Source organism: Eublepharis macularius, chromosome 5, assembly GCF_028583425.1.
Source record: "Eublepharis macularius isolate TG4126 chromosome 5, MPM_Emac_v1.0, whole genome shotgun sequence".
Taxonomy (NCBI): Eukaryota; Metazoa; Chordata; class Lepidosauria; order Squamata; family Eublepharidae; genus Eublepharis; species Eublepharis macularius.
In genome coordinates this window covers 10662124-10685045 of record NC_072794.1, presented here as the reverse complement: position 1 = coordinate 10685045, position 22922 = coordinate 10662124, and the positions used below count along the sequence as shown (strand labels likewise).

Below are 22922 nucleotides of genomic sequence, written 5' to 3'. Positions count from 1 at the left end.
GAGATGGAAGGAGATAGGAGAAAAATATTTTGGCAAGGCAATCTGGCTCCAGACCAGTTTCTGAGGCTGTGCGTAGGCTGGGGTGGAGGGAAACGGCGGGCCAGACTTTTAGGAAAGAGCAAGGACAGCCTCGCTGGCAGGCCGAGGAACTGATTTTGGCTTGTGAATCCAGTCAGGTCACTGCACCACTGTTCTCCATCTGCAATAGAGTTGCTATTTATTAACTCCCCCCCCACCCCCACCCCCGGTTGCTACCTGCAGTTCACACTGTGAATAAAACAGTTTTTCTCTGATCTAGTACTTTTATCTCCCACCCTTTGCTCCAAGGAGAGCAGGGTGGTGTACATAGTTCTCCCTTCCCCATTTTATCCTCATAGCAACTTGGACCCAACTGGCAGCCACACAACAGCTCTGGGGAGTGGCTTTTAAAAAATAACGGGAGAGCCCAAATGGGATCAGAACGCTGCTGCGGGGGGAGGAAGGGCCTGCGCCTTCCCCCCAAGCTGTTTCTTGCACTGGAAAAGCACTGGGGGGAGTAATTTCCCTATTTTTGCTGTTCCATGTGAGATATTCTGTGCAGCAGAACTGGAGAAACAACTGCCTCCGTTTGGCCCTTAGACTAAGGGTCGAGCTACAAGTGACGAATGACACTTATTGGGTAAGTGAACAGACTCATGTGTATTCTTTCCTGTTCACTTGCCATTCACTTGTACTCCACTTGATCACCTAGTGATTAAGTGGAGGGCAAGTGGAGGGCAAGTGAACAGGGAGGAATACACGTGAGTCTGTTCACTTACCCAATAAGTGTCATTCGTCACTTGTAGCTCGACCCTAGGAAAGACTGGAAATTTGATGCTAGTTCACTCAAATCTGCTCCACGTTAGTTCTTTTTGAAGCATTCTGGTTGCAAAGCCTCAACGCCAGACAGAAGACGCCTAATTGCTAATTAGGCAAGGGCTTCTCTGTCTTTTGTTGCCGGTTTGGTTGAATCAGGTATGCCTTTTTCAGAGAGCATTTCTGTGCAAAATATATGTTGCTGACACAGGTATTGTGTCTGTAAGAAAGGCAGGTGGTCACCCAACAACCTTGGGAGTTTCAGGGGCATGGCAAGGGGCAGAAATGATATCAGGCTAGGTGCTGATGTCACATCCTGGCAAAAACCATAGAGTTTCTAGAGTGTTGACTGATGCCACATCCAGGTTTTTGCTCGAATGTGACATTAGCATGTAGCCTGATGTCATTTCTGTCCCACTGGTGCAAAAGACAAGAGCAAGTAGATGGGGCCTTCCCTGGGAGACTGGCAAACCTTTGTGCATGTGTTTTATTTATTTACAATATTTATAGTCTACCTTTCTCACTGAGAGTCGAGGCAGATTCCACAGTGCAAGTCAATACGATCAATGGCTGGGGCATTCAATAAACAATACATTAAATACAATAGAAATTTGAAAACAAGCCACAAGAGCTGGACTCAGAGCTGGAAAAAATGCTTTTTTGCTTTGATTTCGTATTTGCTAATATCTGCTTACAAAAGTGCCCCCATATTGTACCAAATCCCTCAATAAATTCACTAGTTCTTTTAAAAACTTTGAATGTGTTCTGGGCTTTTTTTCAGTGGGAACGCAGTGGAATGGAGTTCCGGCACCTCTTAAAAATGGTCACATGGCTGCTGGCTCCGCCCCCTGATCTCCAGACAGAGGGGAGTTGAGATTGCCTTCTGCGCCACCTAGCGGCAATCTAAAATCCCCTCTGTCTGGAGATCAGCAGGCGGGGCCACCGGCCATGTGACCATTTTCGCCGAGGACAATTTAAACTTTAAAAAACTCCAGCTGACCCAAAGTGACGTCATTGTGCGGTCTTGAGTTCCACCACTGAGTTCCACCACCTCTTTTCCCAGAAAAAAGCCCTGAATGTGTTTCTGTTGTCCTTTTCCTGCTGGATCACGTTCCTCACAGCTCCTCACAGCCACCTCTTTAGGTAAAAGGTCTGTGTTCTATTCCCTGATCAAGCAAGCAAGCTGCTTCCCCGTGTCTGTGTGAACACCCCTGTTCACAGGGCTGTGGTAACATATCCTTGTGGAAAATGTGGGGAGAGATGTAGAATTTTGCCTTCCTTTTTGTTCATTCTCTCCCCCTCTCCCCATTTACCAATGACCTACCTCACAGGACTGGTGGTGAATTTTCAAATTGGCTATTGAAACTCCCACTCAACCCATCAAAGGCGATTGTTTCTATTGTTTCTATTTGACCATTGACTAATGGTCAAAATTTGATCGGGCTTGGGGTTACTAGCCTCCCTAGGATTACAACTGATCTCAGAGGACAGAGATCGGTTCCTCTGCAGAACAATGGCTGCTTTGGAGGGTGGCCTCTGTGGTATTTTACCCTGTTGAGGTCTCTCCTCTTCCCTCTGCAAGCCCTGCCCTCCCCGGGCTTCACACTCAAATCTCCAGGAAGTTCTCAACCCAGAGCTGGCAATCCTGATCAGACATGAGCCATGCACCCAGCCTGTTTGGTTCCTGCCGAATAGCTGCAAATGGCTGCCAAACCGGTTTACTTAAAGTTTTTGTGCAACTGCGTGCGCAGAAATGCTGTCCATTCAAACGGATTGGCAGTCAGTAGTATCACAAAGGACAACTGCCAATGGCTAGGATTTTATTAAAACACAGCATCTGTTTAGAACTGATTTATATGATTTATGATCTCATTGTCTATTTAAACAATTGCCTGCTGAGCAGAGCAGTTGTGCAGCAAGGACAGGTGGCAGTAGATCTCAGCTGGGCAGTGTGTGAACACTCATGCGTGGAAAGCCAGTTGCAGTGAACTGCATGATTAGGAAGGAATACGGTGAAGCACCTTTGCTGAACAGCCATGAAAAGGCGATGAACAGTTATTTTTTTTAAAAATTGGCTCCCTGTTTGTGACTGGCAAATGGGACATGAGCTGAATTGGCTGGTGTTTGAGCATCCCTATTTTCAAGTATATAAAAATGTTCTGCAATAGCCTGCCACCTTTCACAGAAGAAAACAGAGAGACGCATTTCTGACATCCAGGGCTTTTTTTCAGCTGGAGTGCGGTGTTCCGGCACCTCTTGAAAATGGTCACGTGGCCGGTGGCTCCTCCCCCTAATCTCCAGACAGAGGGGAGTTGAGATTGCCCTCTGCACATTAGCATGGAGGGCAATCTAAACTCCCCTCTGTCTGGAGATCAGGGGGCGGGGCCACCGGCCACGTGACCATTTTCGCCGAGGGCAATTTAAAGTTTAAAAAACTCCCCCCTTGTTCCAGCTGACCCAAAGTGACGTCATTGTGTGGTCCTGAGTTCCACCACCTCTTTTCCCAGAAAAAAAGCCCTGCTGACGTCTCTAGTTCCAGCCTCCTTGCTGGCTTTCCCGAAGGCTCTCCTCTGCCTCCTTGATGCCACCTTCATTTGTTCTGTTCAGGAACGTTCCCACACTGCCTTCAGAAGCAGGATTTCTTTTGGTGAACTGACCACAAACGTTTTCTTTAAAAATAATCAACCAAATTGCACTTTGGATCTGGGGGTGCCTTTTAAAAAAATAGCCACAACCCAAACGCACCAAGCAACATGTACTAAGTAGATAGGCGGTACTGAGGAGTGCGATGGATGGCATGTGCGTGCATGTATGCGCACTGCATCCATGTGCATGCACCGATGCAAAAGCATGTTCGAGTAAAAGACACGTCCTTCACTTAAATCTTGGAGCTGGATGGGATGGGGGCTGAAATCTGTGTGCATTCAGGTTCATAGGTGTGCATCCTGGCACACCCTTCTAAAGGCATCCCCAACTCCTCCACCAAATGCAAAAGTTTTGGCTTTAGATGGGTATCAGGAAGAAGGAGCCGTGCCTGGCAGAGTTCCCACCAACATGGACTGCTTTTCTGCCACGTCCTTCTTTTTTTTAAAAAAAGTTCCTCCATCAAGGATATTTAGGGACGTGTGTGTTCTAGCCAAAGGTTTCTGCATTAGAAATTGAAGTGCAATTGTGTGTGTGTGTGTGTAGGTGAAAGAGAGAGAGAGAGAGAAAGTAGAGGCTGAATTGGAAGTTTATGTCTGTGTGCAGTATGTGGGGGGGCTAATCCAGGATGCTGGTAGGAACCGATAATGCTGAGCTCAGCGTCTGCAGAGGCTGCCCAAAGAGCTTGATTATTTTTAGATAAGATGGAAAGCAAAGCACGCCACGTTCTGGGCTGCAGCCCGCATGAGGCGTGAGTTGTGTTTCTGATGAGGAAGAGAAAGCAGGAGGTGGGGGGGAGGGTTGCGGCACTGTTCCTTTCTTTCTCGCTGTCCAAATGGCAAAGCCAGTTTCCCCGAGAAGGAAGGGTCTGGTGGGGGGGGGCAGTGGCATCAGATTGCAAAGTTCCACAGGAAGCCACGTGGTCGGTAGCCCATCCTTGCTAAGGTTTACGATTAAAACTTTATGATTAAAACAAAAAGTTCTCCGTGCCTTGAAGTATGCGCTTCACCTCCTCCCCCACCAAGTGGAGTAGAGTGCTTAATTTAAAAAAAACATACTAAGATCAAAGCACCACAGAATATCTGTGCAAAAGTACCTGTCCCAGGTGAAGGGGGTGTAACTGTTCAAAAGTCAGACTCCGATTGGGGACGCTGAGGTTTGAATCCCCACGTTGCTGTGGAAACTTGCTCGGTGACCTTGGGCTAGTCACATACTCTCAGCCTAACCTACCTCGCAGGGTTGTGGTGAGGATAAAATGGCGGAGAGGAGAATGAGGCAAGCCACTTTGGGAGCAAGGTGGGGTATAAATGATAAATAAATAAGGTGAATAAATAAATGTGCCCAGCCAATGGCTGCTGGCTGCTTCTGTAGGTGCTGTTTAAGGGTCTCTCCCCCACAGGGTAGCACATGGTTTCAGGGTGCATAAATTCATAGGATGTGCGCATCTGCAAACACTGCACTACTAAGAGAACTCCACCATAACAGATTTGTGTTGTGTAATGCTGTGCTTTCATACCAACAACAAAGCTATTCTATTCCATTTTTATTATGCTAAGGAGCTCTGCCAAGGAGCTCCGGTTCTCCCTTTTCCCATTGTTTCTCACAACAACCCAGTGAGGTAGATTAAGATGAGAGATAGTGTGTGACTGGCCCAAGGTCCCCAAATGAGCTTCATGGTAGACGGGGATTTGAACTTGAACCCTAAAACAGGTCTATTTTTTTGCTTTGCATTGTCCACAGACCAGGCTGTGGGCAGGGGAGGAGTCTGTTGTCTGAATCTCGTCTCTGCCATGAATTTGCTTGGTGGATTTTGGCAAACAAGCAAGCCTCCCTCGCCCTGCCTCTGCGGATAGCTCAGCTCCCATGGGACTGAGCTTCCCTGAATTCAAGGCAAGTGTGCAAAGGTTGCAGCCGTCTGAAGTATGACGGCCAGGATAAACGCTGACCTACCTTAGAAAGTTGTTGTTAGCATTACTACCACAGCATCGTTATTAACCCGCCACTCTGACTGAAAACCAAATTAACCTTTTTTAAAAATTAACCACATCTTTATTTAACGTTTGTTAGAGAAGCTGGCTAAAATTGCATGGTGGAGGTGAGGACCCTTCAGATCTCACTGGCTATCTCCATCAGTCACCGGTGTTCTGTCTGATTTTGGGGGGGAGGGAAAGATAGATACCAAATATCATTACCATCCAGGTTTGGAAATCATATGACGGCAAGTAAAACCTGCTGTTTGTGCCGGCCCAGGATCCGCAATGGTGCCGCCTGCCTTGGCTTCATGGCGCCGTGGAGGTTCTGAGGTCAGGCTTGTGTCTGCTGCTGGCGGCCAGCAAAGGGAGGGAGGGGGAGGCTCTAATCTGTGGCGGCAGCTCGTTAATCACCACGCTGGCAGCAAAGAGAGTGCCGTCCGGGGAGCACCGAGGGAGGGGGGGAATTGTCCATTACTGCTAAAATGATATTACAAAGAACAGCCATTAGCGTCCGGCTGTTACTGTTGCAATCCAGAGCGGACCCAGACGGTGGTCTTGTGGTCAGCCACTATTTGATACGGAACTGTACAAGGACGTCTCGCTGGGGTTGCCAGTGCCACATGGCCCTAACCCCATCCCTGGGGCCCTTGTACCTGTGTAGAAGCCACCTCTTGTTAATATATTAAATTAGTATTGAAGAAACCTTCTAGGCCGCCTTCTCTGGCAAAAATTGGCAGGCAGAAGTTGATCAGGCACACCTGTTACATTTTTATCCCACTTCTTATTCTAAAGAACTCAGGATGGGTCCCCCCTCCTCCGTTTTAATCTCACCATAATGTTTTGAGGGATGGTAGGCTGAGAGAGGACAACTGAGCCACATTCATCCAGTGAGTTTTGCAGCTGAGTGGTGATTCGAATTCAGTTCTCCCCATCTTAGTTTAACACTATATAGTGTTTAAAATCTTATTTGATTGTCCATGAGTCACAGTTGCATGTGTGAATACACACATGGTGAAAAATGTCATGTTTGTATCCCATGTTCCTTCCTAAGAGATCGAAGTAGCATAAATTGAGCACACCTCCTTGATCTTAACAGGAAGCCTATTAGGTAAGCTAGGCTGCAAGAGCGTGACTGGCCTAAGGTCATCCAGTAAGCTTAGCGGCTAAGCAGGGATTTGAACCCAAATTGTCCATTATGCTTAGAATACTAACAGTGCAGTCCCAAGCGGAACTGTGTGTGTGCAAAGGGCCATCAAGTTGCAGCCAACCCCTCTTGGGGTTTTCAAGGCAGGAGGCAAGAAATGGTTTGCCATATCCTGCCTCTGCATAGTGACCTTGGACTTCTCTGGTGGTCTCCCATCCCAGTACGAACCAGGGCTGACCCTGCTTAGCTTCCGAGATCTGACAAGATCGGGCTAGCTGTGATGGTTCTCGGGGTAATGCTGCATGACTGATAAAGTGTCCAGCCCCTCCACCACCCCTGTCTTCAAACCTCACATTTTTTAAACACAGAAGCACTCAAATGAGCATCTTAAAATCCTGAAATTGGTTTCAATTGTGTTTAAAAGGAGGAGCTGTGCTCTTAAAATGCAAAAAAGGGACCGTGTCTTTAAGATATAAACATGAAGAGTGTCTCCAGGTTAGGGATGTGATATTTCAGTGGCACCTTTGGAATTTGGCTGCCCTACATGGTGGCCTGGGCTGCTTCTTGGCTTTGGGCTGGCCCCAAATCCAGCTCTAAATTTCCCCATTTTGGATTTTCAAAAGGGAGCAAAGCTTTGTCCGCAAAAGGCACAGACCTCATGCAACTCTTGCATTTTTAACTTTCAGATTCAGATCAAAGCAGCAGCCCGAGGACGGGAATTGGTTCAGACCAAGAGGACAGCAAACCCATCATCACGCTGGGTGAGCAAAAATGGAAAGGGGGATATATGTGTTTGTGTGTGTGTGTATGGGGATCTATTTGTATCTCTCTCTGCCCAAAGGAGAAAATGAAGAAAGACCATATTTGACCAAACAGAGCATAAGGTGGGCCCGGACGGATCATACCAAAGGTCCATCTGGACCAGCATCCTGTTCCACATAATGTCCAGCCAGATCCCTCTGGAAGGCCTGCAAGCAAAACAGAGGCAATGAGTTCCACAAGTTATTATGTATTACACCAAGAAGGGATTCTTTTTGTCTGTCCTGAATCCATTGCTCATCACCTTCATTGGGTGCCCTTATAGGAGAATGAGAACCCTTCCTACACTTTCACCGCTGTCTTCATCATTTTAGAAACCTCTTTCATGGCTCCCCCTCCACCAGCCCTGTTGCTTTTTTTCTAAACTAAGAAGTCCCAAACTTTTCAGCCATTCCTCAATCACAAGATGCACAAAGACCTTGACTATCGTTCCTTTCCGGCACTTCCCCCAGCTCTGTGATACTTTGCCAGCACCATTAGGGCCGTTTCCACACGACTTACCGGCCTCCGGAATGTTGCACAAAACACACGGAAGTTAGCGTTTTCTTGTGCAAAATCTTACTAGGAAGATGCTATCATCTGGGAGTTTTGCGCGACATCGCGTCTTCCTGGTGTGATTTCGCACGAGAAGATGCTATCTTCCGCGTGTTTTGCGCAATGTTCCAGAGGCCGGTAAGTCATGTGGAAACGGCCCTAGGTCAAGCATGGACAGCGGGCAGCTTGAGCCCGTTGTGGGTGGGCAGAACTGCAGCCAGAGTTCTGGGAAGATCGGGACCAGAACTGGATAAAGCTTTGAGATGGATACACAGCGGCATCAACCCAAAGGGAAAACTCAAGTGCAGAATTAGCTCTGAGTCGAGGGGCTGAATCCACACCGCCAGGCTGGGCTGCAACGATGAAATTTGGTTTGCCGTAAAGTGCTACTGCCTGCATGTTACCTGAAAGCAACCTGAAAGAAGCTTGTTACCCTTGTGGTGACATTGGCTCTGGGGCCATTTAATGTCCCAAACTATTTGTGCCTGGTGCATGCCTCCTCCCACACAAACCTCCCAGGGCAATTCAGTCATTGGATGGGGCTTCAGTGCATGTCTGGGATGCTTCTGAAACCTTACTCGTTTGAATATCTTCCTGGATTCTGAAGTTCCAAAATACCTGGGCCGTTTCCACACTACTTACCTTCATCCGGAATGCTGCGGAACGTCGCGACCCCCCCCCCCCCCCCGAAGATAGCATCTTCTCGCGCGAGTTTTGTGTGATGTCGCGCAAAACTTGTGCGAGAAGACGTTATCTTCCGCATTTTTTTCGTGACGTTCCACAGCGTTCCAGATGAAGGTAAGTAGTGTGGAAACGGCCCTGGTCTTTCCAAATTGGAACATGAGGAAATTCTCCTTTGTTCCTGATTTTATTTCTGATTTTTTTTACAAAGTACATGCGTATGCTTCTTGCCCTGGCATCCAGTCCCTTTCATTGCTGTGCCTCTCCCCCAACCCTACCACTGATGAGCACATAGAAAACTAGAAAATGCAGCCTCGATATATCCAGTTGTATCAAGGTTGTTTTTTGTATGGTGTTTTTGTGAACATCTTGGAGTGTGTGCGCACATTAGGAAATCCTGAACCAAACAAAACAATACAACCTCCTTTGGTGGTTTCATCAAGGACCCTTTCTTTTTTCCCCCCCACAGTGTTGGAAAAAGACAATCTTGATGCAGGTTGCAGGACACACGTACAATGTCTCATGGCTTTTTCTTTTAAGTTTAATACAGCTGTGTGGGGTTTTGAGTGAAACATTTGCAGGAAGGGGGAGGAAGAACACACACAACCATTTTCTTCCAAAAGATTTCCTATTGCGCTCTCCAGCTGCTTTCATGACTGGATCCACATATCTTTTCTCCTTTGAGGAGAAAAGCTGGTTGAGGAAGGAAGAACTTGGATGGAGGAATCCTACAAGCTCACAGGGAAAGGGGTTCAGCGCTGCCTTTCTTCCCACTCGTGATTTTCTGGTCAAATTCAGAGGCTCTTGTGGTTGTATTAAGAATCTGGTGATGATGTATTGTTGAAGGCTTTTACGGCCGGAGAACGATGGTTGTTGTGGGTTTTCTGGGCTGTATTGCCGTGGTCTTGGCTGCCAAGACCACGGCAATACAGCCTGGAAAACCCACAACAACCATCAATCTGGTGATGCTTTGCAGAGCCCTCGTCTCCCAGTTTCTAAGATCTCACTCAGAGCCAAGCTACAAGTGATGCCTGACATAGGTTGGACACTTGTCAGCTTCCCTCAAGTTTTGATGGGAAATGTAGGCATCCTGGTCTTGCAGCTGTAATGGAGAGCCAAGCTGTAAAACCAGGATGCCTACATTTCCCATCAAAACTTGAGGTAAGCTGACAAGTGTCCAACCTGTGTAAGGCGTCATTTGTAGCCTACGTGTTAGGTTGGGGTTCTCCCGCTTACGGACAAACGTGATGCCAGGGAACTAATGTTCCCAAGTGTGCTGGGGCCTGATTCAGTTCAGGAAAACAAGACGAGGGAGGCTGAATCCCTTCTTTCCCTGCATCATGCTCTCGAGTCAAATTGGGTCCCAATGCACTTGGGAACGTTAGTTCCCTGACTTCGCATCTGTCTATAGGTCGGGGAAACCCCACGTGGCTTGTAGTTTGGTCCCCTGTGTTCCGACATACATTCGGGGAGGTGTCTTTTGGCTCCAGGCTTTATTTCCTCATGTTTCCTTACCTCCTGCTGCTTGGTTATTCATTATGTTGATTTTTTCTTTTTTTAAAAAAGCACAGTTTAAAAACAAATCTGAAGGCAGGCCAAAATGTAGACAGGTGGGCAAGAGAAGCAGGGAGGTTGTGCAGCCAGGTAGGGAGACAAGGATGGAAAGTATTCCTTTGGAGAAAGAAGGCTGGAGTACATCAGGGGGGTTGCACTAGCGAGACTAGAATCTTGTCTCTGCCTAGGCTGGATCTAGAAGCTTTTATAGTAAACCAAGACAGAAGGAACCAGTGGGTTGCCAGGGGGTGGAGCCACCAGCCATGTGACCATTTTCAAGAGGTTCCGGAACTCCGTTCCACCGCGTTCCAGCTGAGAAAAAGCCCTGATTTTAGTTATATGAAGATTTATCATTTGCTTTCCAACTCAAAATGAGTTCTACAAGCAGAGAATGTTAACCCAACCTAATATTAAACCATCTATGAAAAAATAACAAACTAAAAATAAACCAAACTAAAATCAATCATACAGCGAAGTTGCAAGCTCATCTCCCTAAATAGGCCTGGCTATTGCATTTTACAAGCCTGGTATTTTGGCTTGAAAATTTCCATTTTAATCTCACTTCTCCCATGTATGAATCGAATCTGGGAGTTGTTTGATTTGCACAGTGTTGTGCTTCTTTATGGTAGATTTTTTGCAGGTTTGGATGTTATTTTTGCATCAGTTGGGGGGAAATGGCATCAAAGAAAGCAAGAAGTTGGAGTGGAAGCAAGAAAACTGAGTAGAATGAAAAGGCATTCCATGACAACGTACGGAAACAAAAACGGGATGCTTGTCCATCTCCGTCTGGTGATAGCACACAGAACGTCATGGGCAAGTTGTTAAATTGACCCGCTAGCCCTTCTTGAAATTTTTCTCTCTTCAAGTATAAAAATTCAACATTGTAACCATTCAGAAACCCGCCCAAATAAAACCGTGCTTGGAATTTTCTTTAATGTGTGACAACAATCTCTTTTGTGCAGATGCGACAGATTTCCAAGAAAATTTTGTCACATCAGGCGTCTTCAATGTCACAGAGCTTATCCAAGTCTCCCGAAGTGAGTAGTTCACAGCTGTTTCTTTCTAAGATGGGAGTGTGGGATTTTGTTCAGGGGAAGCATTGAGGATTCGAATATTCGGGCAGCAGCCGTAAGCAAACCTAGGTTGCCTATTCCGGGGAGGGGAGGCTTGAAGAAGCTCATGCTCTACTGCTGGGGACTAGAGAGTGCCCTAGAGGTCCCTACTGTGTCCCAGAGGGCTTCTAGGGTGCTTCCGTTTCCTAGCTTCCTTGCTTATCAAATTATACATCCATAAGAACTAGATGGCCATGCCCTGAAGAATTCATTTTTAAAACTTCACTGAACAGTGGGAAAGCCTCTCTGGAATCTCAGGAGAAGCTATGCAATCCAGGAACTTGTTCTACCCAAGCGCCAGCAAGCTTCCAAACACATTATTTTTCCTTTTTCTTCCCTTCCCCTTTATAGCTCTTCTGCTTATTGAGGCAAAAAGCCTTCTTCCCAAAAGACTGCCTTGGATGTATTTATATGTGTTCTTCTCAGCATATGTGAAGTGGAGAGTGCCGTCAAGTCATAGCTGACTTACGGCAACCCCTGGCAAGGTTTTCAGGGCAAGAGGCTAAGAGAGGTGGTTTGCCATTGCCTGCCTCTGCAACCCTAGGCCTCCCACATCCAATTATTAGCCAAGGCTGACCCTGCTTAGCTTCTGAGATCTGATGAGATCAGGCTCACCTGGGCTATCCAGGTCAGGGCCTCAGCAGATGTAAATATGTTAAACACCAAGGCTTCTGAGACGAATGCTTTTTGCCATCTACAATAAGCAGAAAAGGAGAAAGAACCTAGCTGTGAGTGCAGGATCGGAATATTCAAGATACATTGAAAAACAAATTAAATACGCTGGTGAAAATAAAAGCAGAGTGTAGAAATCAAGATGCAGAGGTGGGATATTATTGACCTTCAGTAATCTCAGTGCTGAAAACTGCTGAAAAGAGGCCAAGAATGAAGAATGTGTCATCACTGGCCTTACCCATGGGAGGGTGGAGGTAGAATCTCTCCACTTCGATGACACACATTCTGTACCAAGCAAAACCAAATTTTATATTTATTTATGCAAACCCCTCATCATTTATATTTTACATATCGGATTGCCATCTGCTCACCCTCCAGAAGGTATTTTCCTGCTAATCCATTTAGTTGCTCATCGTCGCTGCTGGTCACAGCGGGAGAAAGTCAGGGAGGGAAATGCATCTGAAACCAGAAGTTTTGGGTGACACTCTAGGAATCCCCCCAACTCTCTATGGTCTTTAAAGCATTGCCCAGAAGTGACTGCACTTCTGGGTTCTGACACAACCCCCTTGTTTCTCTTGCCATGGTGACCAATCGGCCTGGCAAATCTTGTTGCATAAATTTATTTTCTTTTGCTCATCCTAGGAAGGGGCAAAGAATTCTGCCAGGAAATGAAACCCACCCCTGTTCAGACCCCTAGAAATCCTGTTCAGCAACCAATTAATAACATTCGCCATTATTTCTTGCCATAAATGCTAGGGGCTTGATTTTCCTCTTTTTTAATGGAAGTTGAAACTCTCAGACTGTTCTGCCTTTGCCTGAAACTCTCAGACTGTTCTGCCTTTGCCCCATGTGCTAAATATTTGAAATGCGGCTGTCTTACTAAGGAAGGGTTGCCTTTAGAAGACACGATTCCACTCTAAGTCTTGGGCCTATCCAGTTCGAATTCTAATTATTATTATTTTTTTTAAAGATCACGCTGTTCAGCCTATTAAGTGAAACCTGATTAGTTCTTTGGATACTAAATTTAGGTTTAAGTAGAAATGGCTTCCTAGGTTAACTCTGGGCCAAACTTCACCCACTGCTAGAGTTCCATGACGGGAATTCCAGATGTGTAATTTGGCCCCCAAAAAGAATTCCAGGGGGTGGGTACAATGTGAATTAGGGATGGGGAAGGAGAGTAAACTCTTCCCCTCCATACTGTTTCCTTGAACAAATACCCCTCCTTCCAAAGGCTTTAAGCCCTGGTAGAAAAAATAATAATTCAGGGGCTTTGTAGCTTATAGCATCTTTGAGGGGGAGTGCTGTTTTCAGTCAGGGCTGTGGTTTCCCTCCATGAAAATATACCAGCTTCCCCAGTTCCAGTATATGTTTGCTGCAGCTTTTAGGGCCAAAGAATACATCTGGAGTTTCAGTTATGTTGTTTGGCTCAAAGTCAGCTATTCTACATCTAAATAAAATTGGGGAGAAAAAAAATTGCATGAGGTTCTTAACGTCTGAAAAAACGAGTTTCTCAAAGCCAGCCTTAGTTCTGCGTGACTCTTGCTCTTGGGGTGTGGTGTCTTGAAGCTTTGTCTGACCCATTCCCAGACTCTGGTCCTGGGTGATGGTGTTATTGCTGGTGATTAGAATGAAATGCCTGTCATGGGATGGGTGTGGAAGGAGGGCAGGTGGAAAACTTCCCAAAAAGGGAAAGAGAGGTTGGTGTGTATCTCTGCAGAAAAGCACAGCAACTCTGGTGTGGGATCCCTGCCAAGGGGGACTGAGAGCCAAGCTACAAGTGACGCCTGACACAGGTTGGACACTTGTCAGCTTCCCTCAAGTTTTGATGGGAAATGTAGGCATCCTGGTCTTGCAGCTGTAATGGAGAGCCAAGCTGTAAAACCAGGATGCCTACATTTCCCATCAAAACTTGAGGGAAGCTGACAAGTGTCCAACCTGTGTCAGGCGTCACTTGTAGCTTGGCTCTGAGCCATTCAGTGTCACGCAATAATTGTAAGAACTGTAGCCTCCCCCGACTCCAGCCGAGGATTGGGAATGGAATTTCACCTTCCTCTCTTCTCAATTAAGTACCTGCCTTGGGTTGATGGGACTGCGTCTCTCTGTCCTCTACAGCGCCAGTGGTGACGGGCACGGGGCCAAATTTCTCCTTGGGGGAGTTGCAAGGACACCTGGCTTATGACCTAAATCCTTCCAGCACGGGGATGAGACGGACACTTCCAAGCACCTCATCCAGTGGGTAAGTCTGAATGGTGGAATATGTTCCAAAGGCTGCCCTAGAAGGACTTCTTTTGAGCTTCCTCAAGACCAGGAAAGCTTTGCCTCTGAATGTCTGGAGATCAAAGTATTTCTGAGCATACAAGGAATCATAGAATCATAGGTTTGGAAGGGATCTCTAGGGTCATCTAGTCCAACCCCCTGCACAATGCAGGAAATTCCCAAATACCTCCCCCCCCCCACACACACACGCCCTGTGACCCTTACTCCATGCCCAGAAGATGGCAAAACACTGTCAGGATCCCTATCCAAACTGGCCTGTGGGAAATTGCTACCTGAACCCAAGATGGTGATCGGCCTTATCCTGGGCATGTAAGAAGGGGTCACGAGAACTAAGCACTAAAGAGTGGGACACTATTCTAGTCCCAGGGATGGTCTGAGCTTTGAATCCCCCCAAGCAATAATTGTAAGAACTGTAGCCTCCCCCGACTCCAGCCGGGCATTGGGAATGGAATTTGATTATTGGTACTCCGATACCTCTCTTTTTTTGAGAACTCAGTTGCTGATCCTTATTAACTACCTTTGGATGTCCCATGCCATCAGGAGGTTAATATTGAGGGAACCAGCAGGAAGCCCTGGATCAGGTCAGTCTCCCTGGGACAGCGATAATGGGATACTGGTGAATCAGTTTGATGAAAATGAGAGGTCGTCTACATACTGTACAAATCAATCACTGACTGCTTCAGAAAAAAGGGATTTCAGGAGGTTCAGCAGGTCAGCGCGGCGCATGCGTATCAGGTAGAAGACGTCATCTCCTTTTGCTGATTTGTATGAAGAGAAGGGAGAGAAGGCAACTTTCCCTATTTGCTTCTTTTAATATTTTCTTTTCATATGCATTTGTATTTTTGCCAAACTTTTCTGCTTTTGTCAGCTTTCATGTGCAATGTTTACAGTATTTATATGCAAAATGTAAGTCATGTATATGTATAATACACGCAGGGCTTTTTTTCAGCAGGAACGCAGGGGAACGGAGTTCCGGAACCTCTTGAAAATGGTCACATGGCTGGTGGCCCCGCCCCCTGATCTCCAGACAGAGGGGAGTTGAGATTGCCCTCCGCCGGAGGGCAATCTCAACTCCCCTCTGTCTGGAGATCAGGGGGCGGGGCCACCAGCCATGTGACCATTTTCTCCGAGGGCAACCCACGGAGTTCCACCACCTCTTTCCCCAGAAAAAAAGCCCTGGATACATGTATCCTATGAAACTGATTCATTGATGCGCAAAAACATGAACATTGTTCACTTTTACCCAAGGTAAAAAGCAAATTCGAAACAGGTTTTGAGGCTGAAACAGAAAAATTAAAAACTCTCCTTCAACTAGAGAATTCCTTCTCTCAGGGGAGAGGGTTTCTGATGCATGACTTGCAAACCAAAAGCAACCGTTTGGGGGCTGTGAGATAGCGCAACCCAATTTTAACTCAGGGCATGCTCAAAGTTTTGATCAAAACTTCACTTTTAAGAAGGAAGCTGTTTTCCAAAAGTTGCTGTGTTATGGCTGCTTCCCCCCTGTGAGTAGTAGTTTCCCAGGGGGTGTAGAATTGCTAGTCGCTTTGCTTCTCGCCTGGGTGAATGAATAGCTACTGCCTCACTACAAGCATCACCCACCTCTCGTTAGCCTGCCCTCTCTTCTGGTTGGTAGTTCTTTTTCTAGTATCCATCACTGCTCAATTGGGTAGGCAAGTCAGTCGTGGATAGCAGAGTGTACCTAATGGCTGTCAGACTATGACAGGCTCACTTCTTCCAGGGGGCCTCATCCCATTGCTAACACACTGGGAGAAAGAAAAGACAGGGCGCGGTTATTGCCGTTGCACAGTGGCAGGCCCACCCAGTGCCATAGAGCAGCTGCCCACAATATCCACCACTGGTGCCTGCCCGGCTCACTGCAATGGTGAGCAGTCACTTTTAGGGTTTGCCAAGCTTCGATCCCATGAAGAATTCATGGAAGGAGAAACAACTTGGAAATTCCATCACCTGCCAAATTTCCCCTCCAGGGTTCGGTGAGCTCTCAAGAACTTCAGTGGGATAATTTCTCTCCCCCACCTCCACACTCACACACACAAATATTTCCCACCTTCTCTCAACTGCTGTCAACACTCAGTGCCTCCTCAAGCCTGCACAGCCCTTACCAGGTCATCTTGCGGGGGTTTCTTATTCATTGGGTTAATTTACAAAGCACTAGAATTCTGCATAGCGTGGGGAAACCCTGGCCTTTTCTGCTTTTGTGATGGACATTGGGGAGGCAGCTGTTCTAGTATTAGATTGAGGAAAGAATGCTAATTGCAGCCTTTGTCCCCTGCAGGAGTAAACGGCACAAGTCGGGTTCCATGGAGGATGACCTTGACACAAGCCCGGGGGGTGAATATTACACTTCTCCCAGCTCGCCCACAAGTAGCAGCCGCAACTGGACAGAAGACATGGAAGGGGGTAAGGGTGTGAGGTTTGGGGGTCTGCCTTTCACCCACTTTGTGGGAGAGATCATGTCTGACTGCACTGGGGAGGAGGGGAGGCTCCAAGTTTGGGGGGGCTCAAGATGCCCTCAGGTCAGCCCCTTCTCTGCCTCTCTCCCCTTCTCTCTCCTCTAGCTTGGCAACAGCAGTAGCAGGATCGGACTTTCCCAAAGGAATTGGCAGCTGCCACCAGTAGAAGGGAGATCAGTGAGGAGTGATGGTTTGATGCTGGTGCCACCAGACATAAAACTGCTACTCACCTTCCATGGAGTCTCTTGGGGGCGAGGGGGGGGCATAGCAGCAGTCCCTTTTAGAAGGTACTCTCTTCCTGAAGCTGCCCAGAGAGAGAGGAACAGGCTGAACAAAAGGAGGCAGTGGCTTGTACCTGTTTTCATTGCTCGTGCAGGCAGGCGGGCACAATGGTGGCAGGCAGCTGGGTTATATTTGCATCCCAACCTAAGAGAGGAGGAGCCATAGATGCAAGAAAACATGGGGGTCCAGAGAGGAGGAAGTTCAGGAAGGGAGGAATCCTGGTCCCCATTCATCCTCCACAATCCAGAGAGAGGGAACAAGCAGCCATGGATTGGACAGAGATCAGAATTAGGAGAGGCGGGGAAGATGGCACCTTGAGTGGTTGCACCGACCTGCTGCTTGTACTCCTGCTCTCGTCAAGCTGTAAGATAAGTGCCTGTGCTGAGCTTTGATACTTTGATCAGAATTGGGCTCTCCCAGGACCCTGATAGTTCTCTGTGGGTCTCAACCTCTGCTTCTGGCCCCTGATTGTGAGTTTTCATCAGGGAACAAATAAATTTAGTGCCGCCTTTGATGGTAGAAAAGAGCAAGAGTCCAGTAGCACCTATAAGACTAACAAAATTTGTGGTAGGGTGGAAGCTTTCGTGAGTCACAGCTCACTTTTTATCAGAAGTAAGTGAGCTGTGACTCACGAAAGCTCCTACCCTTCCACAAATGTTAGTCTTATAAGCGGGGCTTTTTTTGAACTGGAACGCCCCGGAATGACGTTCCAGCACCTTTTTAAAATGGCCTGTTTTGGCCATATGGAGCCCGTTTGGGCTCAGATCGGGCCTGAAATGGCCTGGACCAAGCCGCTGCCAGGTGGGGGAGGGTTCCCCCACCCGGCAGCGGCATGTTCCAGACTGACTTGGGCCTGATTCGGGCAGTTTCAGGGCCATTTTGGGCCCAAAATGGCCAGGATTGGGGCTGAAACAGCCCAGATCAGTTCCCCCGCCCAGCACTGGCCCATTCCAGGCTGAGTCAGGCCTGACCTGGGCTTTTGGGGGGCTGTTTAGGCCATTTTGGGCCCATTTAGGGCCCGAAATGGCCCAGATTGGGGCCGAAACGGTCAGGATTGGGCCGATCCAGGTTGACTTGGGCATGATCCGGGCCATTTTGGGCTTGTTTTGGCCATTTTGGGCCCATTTAGGGGAACACTCCCCCACCGGGCAGCAGCCAGATCCTAGCCATTTTGGGCCCCTTCCGGCCATTTTGGGCCCAATTTGGGCTCACTAGTGACCTTGGGCCAGGCACTCTCAGCCTCTTATCTCACAGGGTTGTTTTGAGAATAAAATGGAGAGGGCAGGGCCACAAACACCTCTCTGAACTCCGCAGGATGAAAAACGGACTATTGATCATTCCTGGAAAGAATGTGCCCACCCAGCAAACCTTTTGCCCTTTTTTATAAAGGACTGTCGGACCATTGTGTTGATGTGGCACACAGAGGAAGTGCTTCCTTGGCCTCCCAAACAGATGCCAGTTGCAATAACTAGGTTGCTTTTCACAGGAGAGTTAGCATGGGGGGGCAGGGGGTGGAAAGTGCTCATATTTCTGATCTCACCTCAGCAACTGAATGGAAAAGCCAAATTGGGAAAATAATAAGGTGTTTCCACTATCTTTGTCATGGAGGGTGTGTGTGGTGCTTCCACAATGAAAGACTGCCCAAGTTGCCTCTCTGTAACAGAGCCAGCTTGGTGTAGTGGTTAAGAGCACGGGACTCTAATCTGGAGAGCCGGGTTTGATTCCCCACTCCTCCACTTGAAGCCAGCTGGGTGACCTTGGGCCAGTCACAGCTCTCTCAGAGCTCTCTCAGCCCTACCCATCTCACAGGGTGTTTTGTTGTGGGGATTAATGACATACTTTGTAGACTGCTCTGAGTAGGTGTTAAGTCGTCCTGAAGGGTGGTATATAAATCGAATGTTGTTGTTGTTGTTGTTGTTGTTGTTATTGGCTGAGGAGATGTGTTTCCAAGCACCACTTCTGGAGGGAGAGGTCTGTCTGAGGGTCTAGGATGCCTCGATGGAGCCTCCATGTTCAAAGGCAGGCTACTTCTTGATGTTGGGGATGAATACCAGGCTTAATTCATGGAGGAGAGATTATTAGAAGCTTTGTCTTAGCGGTAGAACATCTGCTTGGCATGTGGAAGGTGCCAGGTTCAATCCCTGACACCTCCAACTAAAAGGGCCAGGGAATAGGTGACGTGAAAGTCCTCTACCTGAGGCCCTGAAGAGCCACTGACAGCCCGAGTAGACAATGATGGACCTGTGGTCTGATGCAGTATAGGGCAGCTTCATGGGTCAGCCTATGTTGATTTAGCCCAGCAAAACAATCCTCGTGTTTTTGTGGAGGGTGAGCCTACCATTGGAGACTAATAATGAAATGGAACCTCCATATTCAGGAGCATTCTTCTGATTATCAAATGCTTGTGACAAACAAGGAAAGGAGCATCTGGCTGGACAGCCTGGGAAAGAAGAGGCTGAAACTGACGGCACCTTTGGCCAGGTCCTGCATTTGGCCCTTCAGATATATGTAGTGGAATCATCTGCAGCTCCTTTACCAATGGGAAATTAGGACAAACAGCTTTGCCATCTGATCCAAGGCCCGTTTACTTGGAAGTAAGCCCTGCTGAGTCCAAATGGGGCTTACTCTCATGTAAATTTGCACAAGATCGCAGCCTGTCTTTATTTAACAGTTAAATGATTTCCCAAGTCGAACATAATGGAAACGTTTGGGGAATAATCCATTAAAATGATTAAGTGAATATTGCCCCTAATTGGTTTTGCCTGTTGCATTTTCCCCTACTGTCCCCTCCCGCTTTTCTCTTCCTTAAATCTTGCTTCGGCTGTGAATTCACTAAGTGGTTGTCAAAAAGCTGCCATTTCTCTGCCACAGCCCCAGCCTTCATCTGCAGTGTCATTAATTATCATATCTAATAGTCAAGTGGCTAGCCCCCAGTGCTAGCAGTGAAAGCAGGCCACCCACAGATGAGATAGGGGTTTCTGTTTAAATAAATATAGGGGTACCTAAATGGAGTATCCATGTTCAGGGGTAGTCTACCACTGAATACCTCTTCCTGGTGAGCAGTAACAGGAGGAGGCCTCTGCAGTGGACAGACTGGGTATGATTATTGGAACTCTGACCTTTTTCTATGGTTTTGTCAACAGAATCTAATGTGTTAGTTACTAACAGGGGTAAATTCTCTTCTGATTTCCCTCCCCACCCAGGCATCTCCCCGACTATCAAAAAGGACATGGACAAGTCTCCTTTCAACAGCCCGTCACCGCAGGACTCATCGCCTCGGCTGAGCAGCTTCACCCAGCATCACCGTCCTGTCATTGCTGTTCACAGTGGTACGTCAACTATCATCAGGGAAGGCTGGGGATGGTGGCTTGCCTGACTTAAGTCCAATTTGCACGTGCGACAGAATGACCTGGTCGTAAGGACTGTACCACATCAGACAGTGTCATTTTAATGTTCCTTCATTAAAAAAAAAAACCTTCCCAGCGAGCAGAAATCTAGCACTTCAGCGTTCTTGTAGCCTCTTCTCACTGTGGAGCTAGTTTTCTACTTGCAAGCACTTGGATTTTATTTCTCCGCCTGCACTTTCAAGTGGTACAGTACAGTTCATTCGATCTTCCTGGAATTTGATCTGCTGCGAGTGAGAAATCAAGCTTTACAGATGCAGGTTTGTGGGTAGAATTCTGCAAGTAAAGTTTCTTTCCTTGCCCCTTGTAAGGCAACGTGCTACACATTTAACCTTCCCCTTCTTCCCCACCCCAACACTCACTCGCTGTTCTAGGAATTTTTGCTCTTCCAAAGATTGACTCTTAGGGATCCCTACCAAGGAATTCTTTTCGCTCTTGACAAACTACAACTCCCATGGTTCTTTGTTGGGGGACCCACAACACTTAAAATGGTATAAAGCCAATATAGACTCATAGGACAGACAAACCTATGCTGGGGCCCTGGACTGTTAATTTCTCCAGAGTGAAATGGAAAAATTATGGGATTTCACTAGCCTAAAACACGCAGCTCAACTCACAGAGCTGTCATTTACCTCCTCATACGAAAGGATGCTGGGTAAGAAAGGGTAGTGGCTAAAGCCGGATGTCACACTGACTGAGCAAGAGGGATCTTCCGGAAGTGGCTTTTCCACAATCACACCAAATGTACTGGTTCCTCTCCAGGGTCAAGTGTTGGAAAAAATAAAAGGATTCTGCAGATTTCGAGAAGAAAGGTGCTGATTGGCTGCCACTGCATGCTCCTTGGTGTTACTAAGGTCCTCCAACATTCTCAGGGCATTTTTGCACTTTTAAAAATCCCCTCCCCTTTTAATGAATCGGGTGACAAATTAACAGACGAGTGTTTGTGGCACTTTAAAAACAAATTTAAAGGCCCTGAATCTTGAGGAATTCACAGTGCTTCAGCCAGCTTTTGATTTGTTGCTACCCATGCCTGTCATTTCAGTTTCCAAAGGCAGGAGGAAGTTGGCTTAGGGACCTGCTCTGAGCTTTCTCTCTGTCTCTTTCTCTCGGAATATTACATGCCTCCTCCTTCTGTGGTTCCTCGATTCAGGCAGATTGCAACCGAATCCCAACTTGCTTGATCATAGCTGGGTATGGAGGTGCTTCTGAAACTCTGCATCTCAGTGTCTTTACAGATTTTGCAGATCTGAAGTATCTGCCTTTTTTTCTGATGCATTCGGATTTTTAGGAATTCTTCATTGTTCTCTTTTTTTAAGTTCTGAAGTTTGTACTGTGTGCATGAATGCACCGTTTACGACAGCTTTCAGTTCATAACCATCTGCGTTATTGATGTGTGCAAGTCCATTTATCGAAACCTAGATAAGGCCAACTTTGATGTGATTGTTCGTGCAGTTGCATCAAAATTCTTTTGGTGTGATTTCCCCCCTCCCATGTGCAGGAATATGCATGTTTGCATCAGAAAAGCAGCACACAAAGGAGCACATGTATGCATCTTTAAGACGTCATGGGTAGGAATCCATGCATGCAAAAGTAAAACACTGTAGCAAAAGAATTTTCATGGCTATATATACAATCATGGCCATTTTCACACTGTGGAACATCGCGCCGAGCTCTTGTAATGACAGCAGCAGTTCTTTTTTTTTTTGAAAAATTTTTTATTGGGTTAGAACATTTTTATTTTTACATTACAATCAATTTTCCCCTAATTTTTCGTTTCTAACCCCCTCCCTTTCCCCCCCTTTTGTTGACTTCCAACAGCTTTCCCACCCTCTGTCCCTTTTCTCTTACTTCTGTTAAATTCCTCTGTCTAAAACAGATATACATTCTCCATTATATTAAGCAGTGCATCATTAACTCCTTTAATTATTATACACCCAAACTATACGTCTTTAGATAAACAATTTATCCCATTTTCCAGTTTTGAATAATTCTATATAAACCTATATATCATAAACCATAAAAATTTCCCACATTTAAATCAAACAATTTGATTTGTTCTCTATATATTACTCATTTCAACTTTTTATGGTAATTCTATATAACTCCTCAGATACTCAATCAATTTAACTCTTCTATACATTCAGTTTGGTGCATATAAATCTTGTCAAAGAAAGAAAATATTGTTAGTTAGTCAATCCTCATGTTTAAACCTTATCATTAATTATTCTCTATCAGTTGACCTATACATATCTATATATATCTCAATCAATTAATCTAACTGCTTATAAATTCACATTTCTCTTCCTCCCCCGGTAAAGTCACCCCTCTCTTTTATACTTTTATTATATTTCAGTAGTTCTCAAACTGCCACAGTTTTCCTCCCACCTCCCATTTCTTCTCCAGGTATTGTTTCAGCTTCTCCCAGTCTGTGTTGAACTGCCCTGAGTCCAGATCTCTCAGTTTTCTTGTCATCTTGTCCATTTCAGCCATATACAGCAATTTGTAGATCCAATCTTCAATAG

The 22922-nt window shown here is 46.6% G+C and overlaps 1 protein-coding gene across 2 annotated transcripts in view; it reads left to right on the top strand.

The window, feature by feature from the left end:
* NFIC (nuclear factor I C) overlaps nt 1-22922 on the top strand; it is a 126148-nt gene that overhangs the window by 79991 nt on the left and 23235 nt on the right. For both annotated transcript variants that reach the window (XM_054981451.1, XM_054981450.1), the window contains exons 3-7: nt 7281-7355; nt 11145-11219; nt 14079-14202; nt 16537-16661; nt 20200-20325. In XM_054981451.1, the coding sequence (XP_054837426.1) occupies nt 7281-7355; nt 11145-11219; nt 14079-14202; nt 16537-16661; nt 20200-20325 (525 nt within the window). The remainder of the gene's footprint in view (nt 1-7280; nt 7356-11144; nt 11220-14078; nt 14203-16536; nt 16662-20199; nt 20326-22922) is intronic.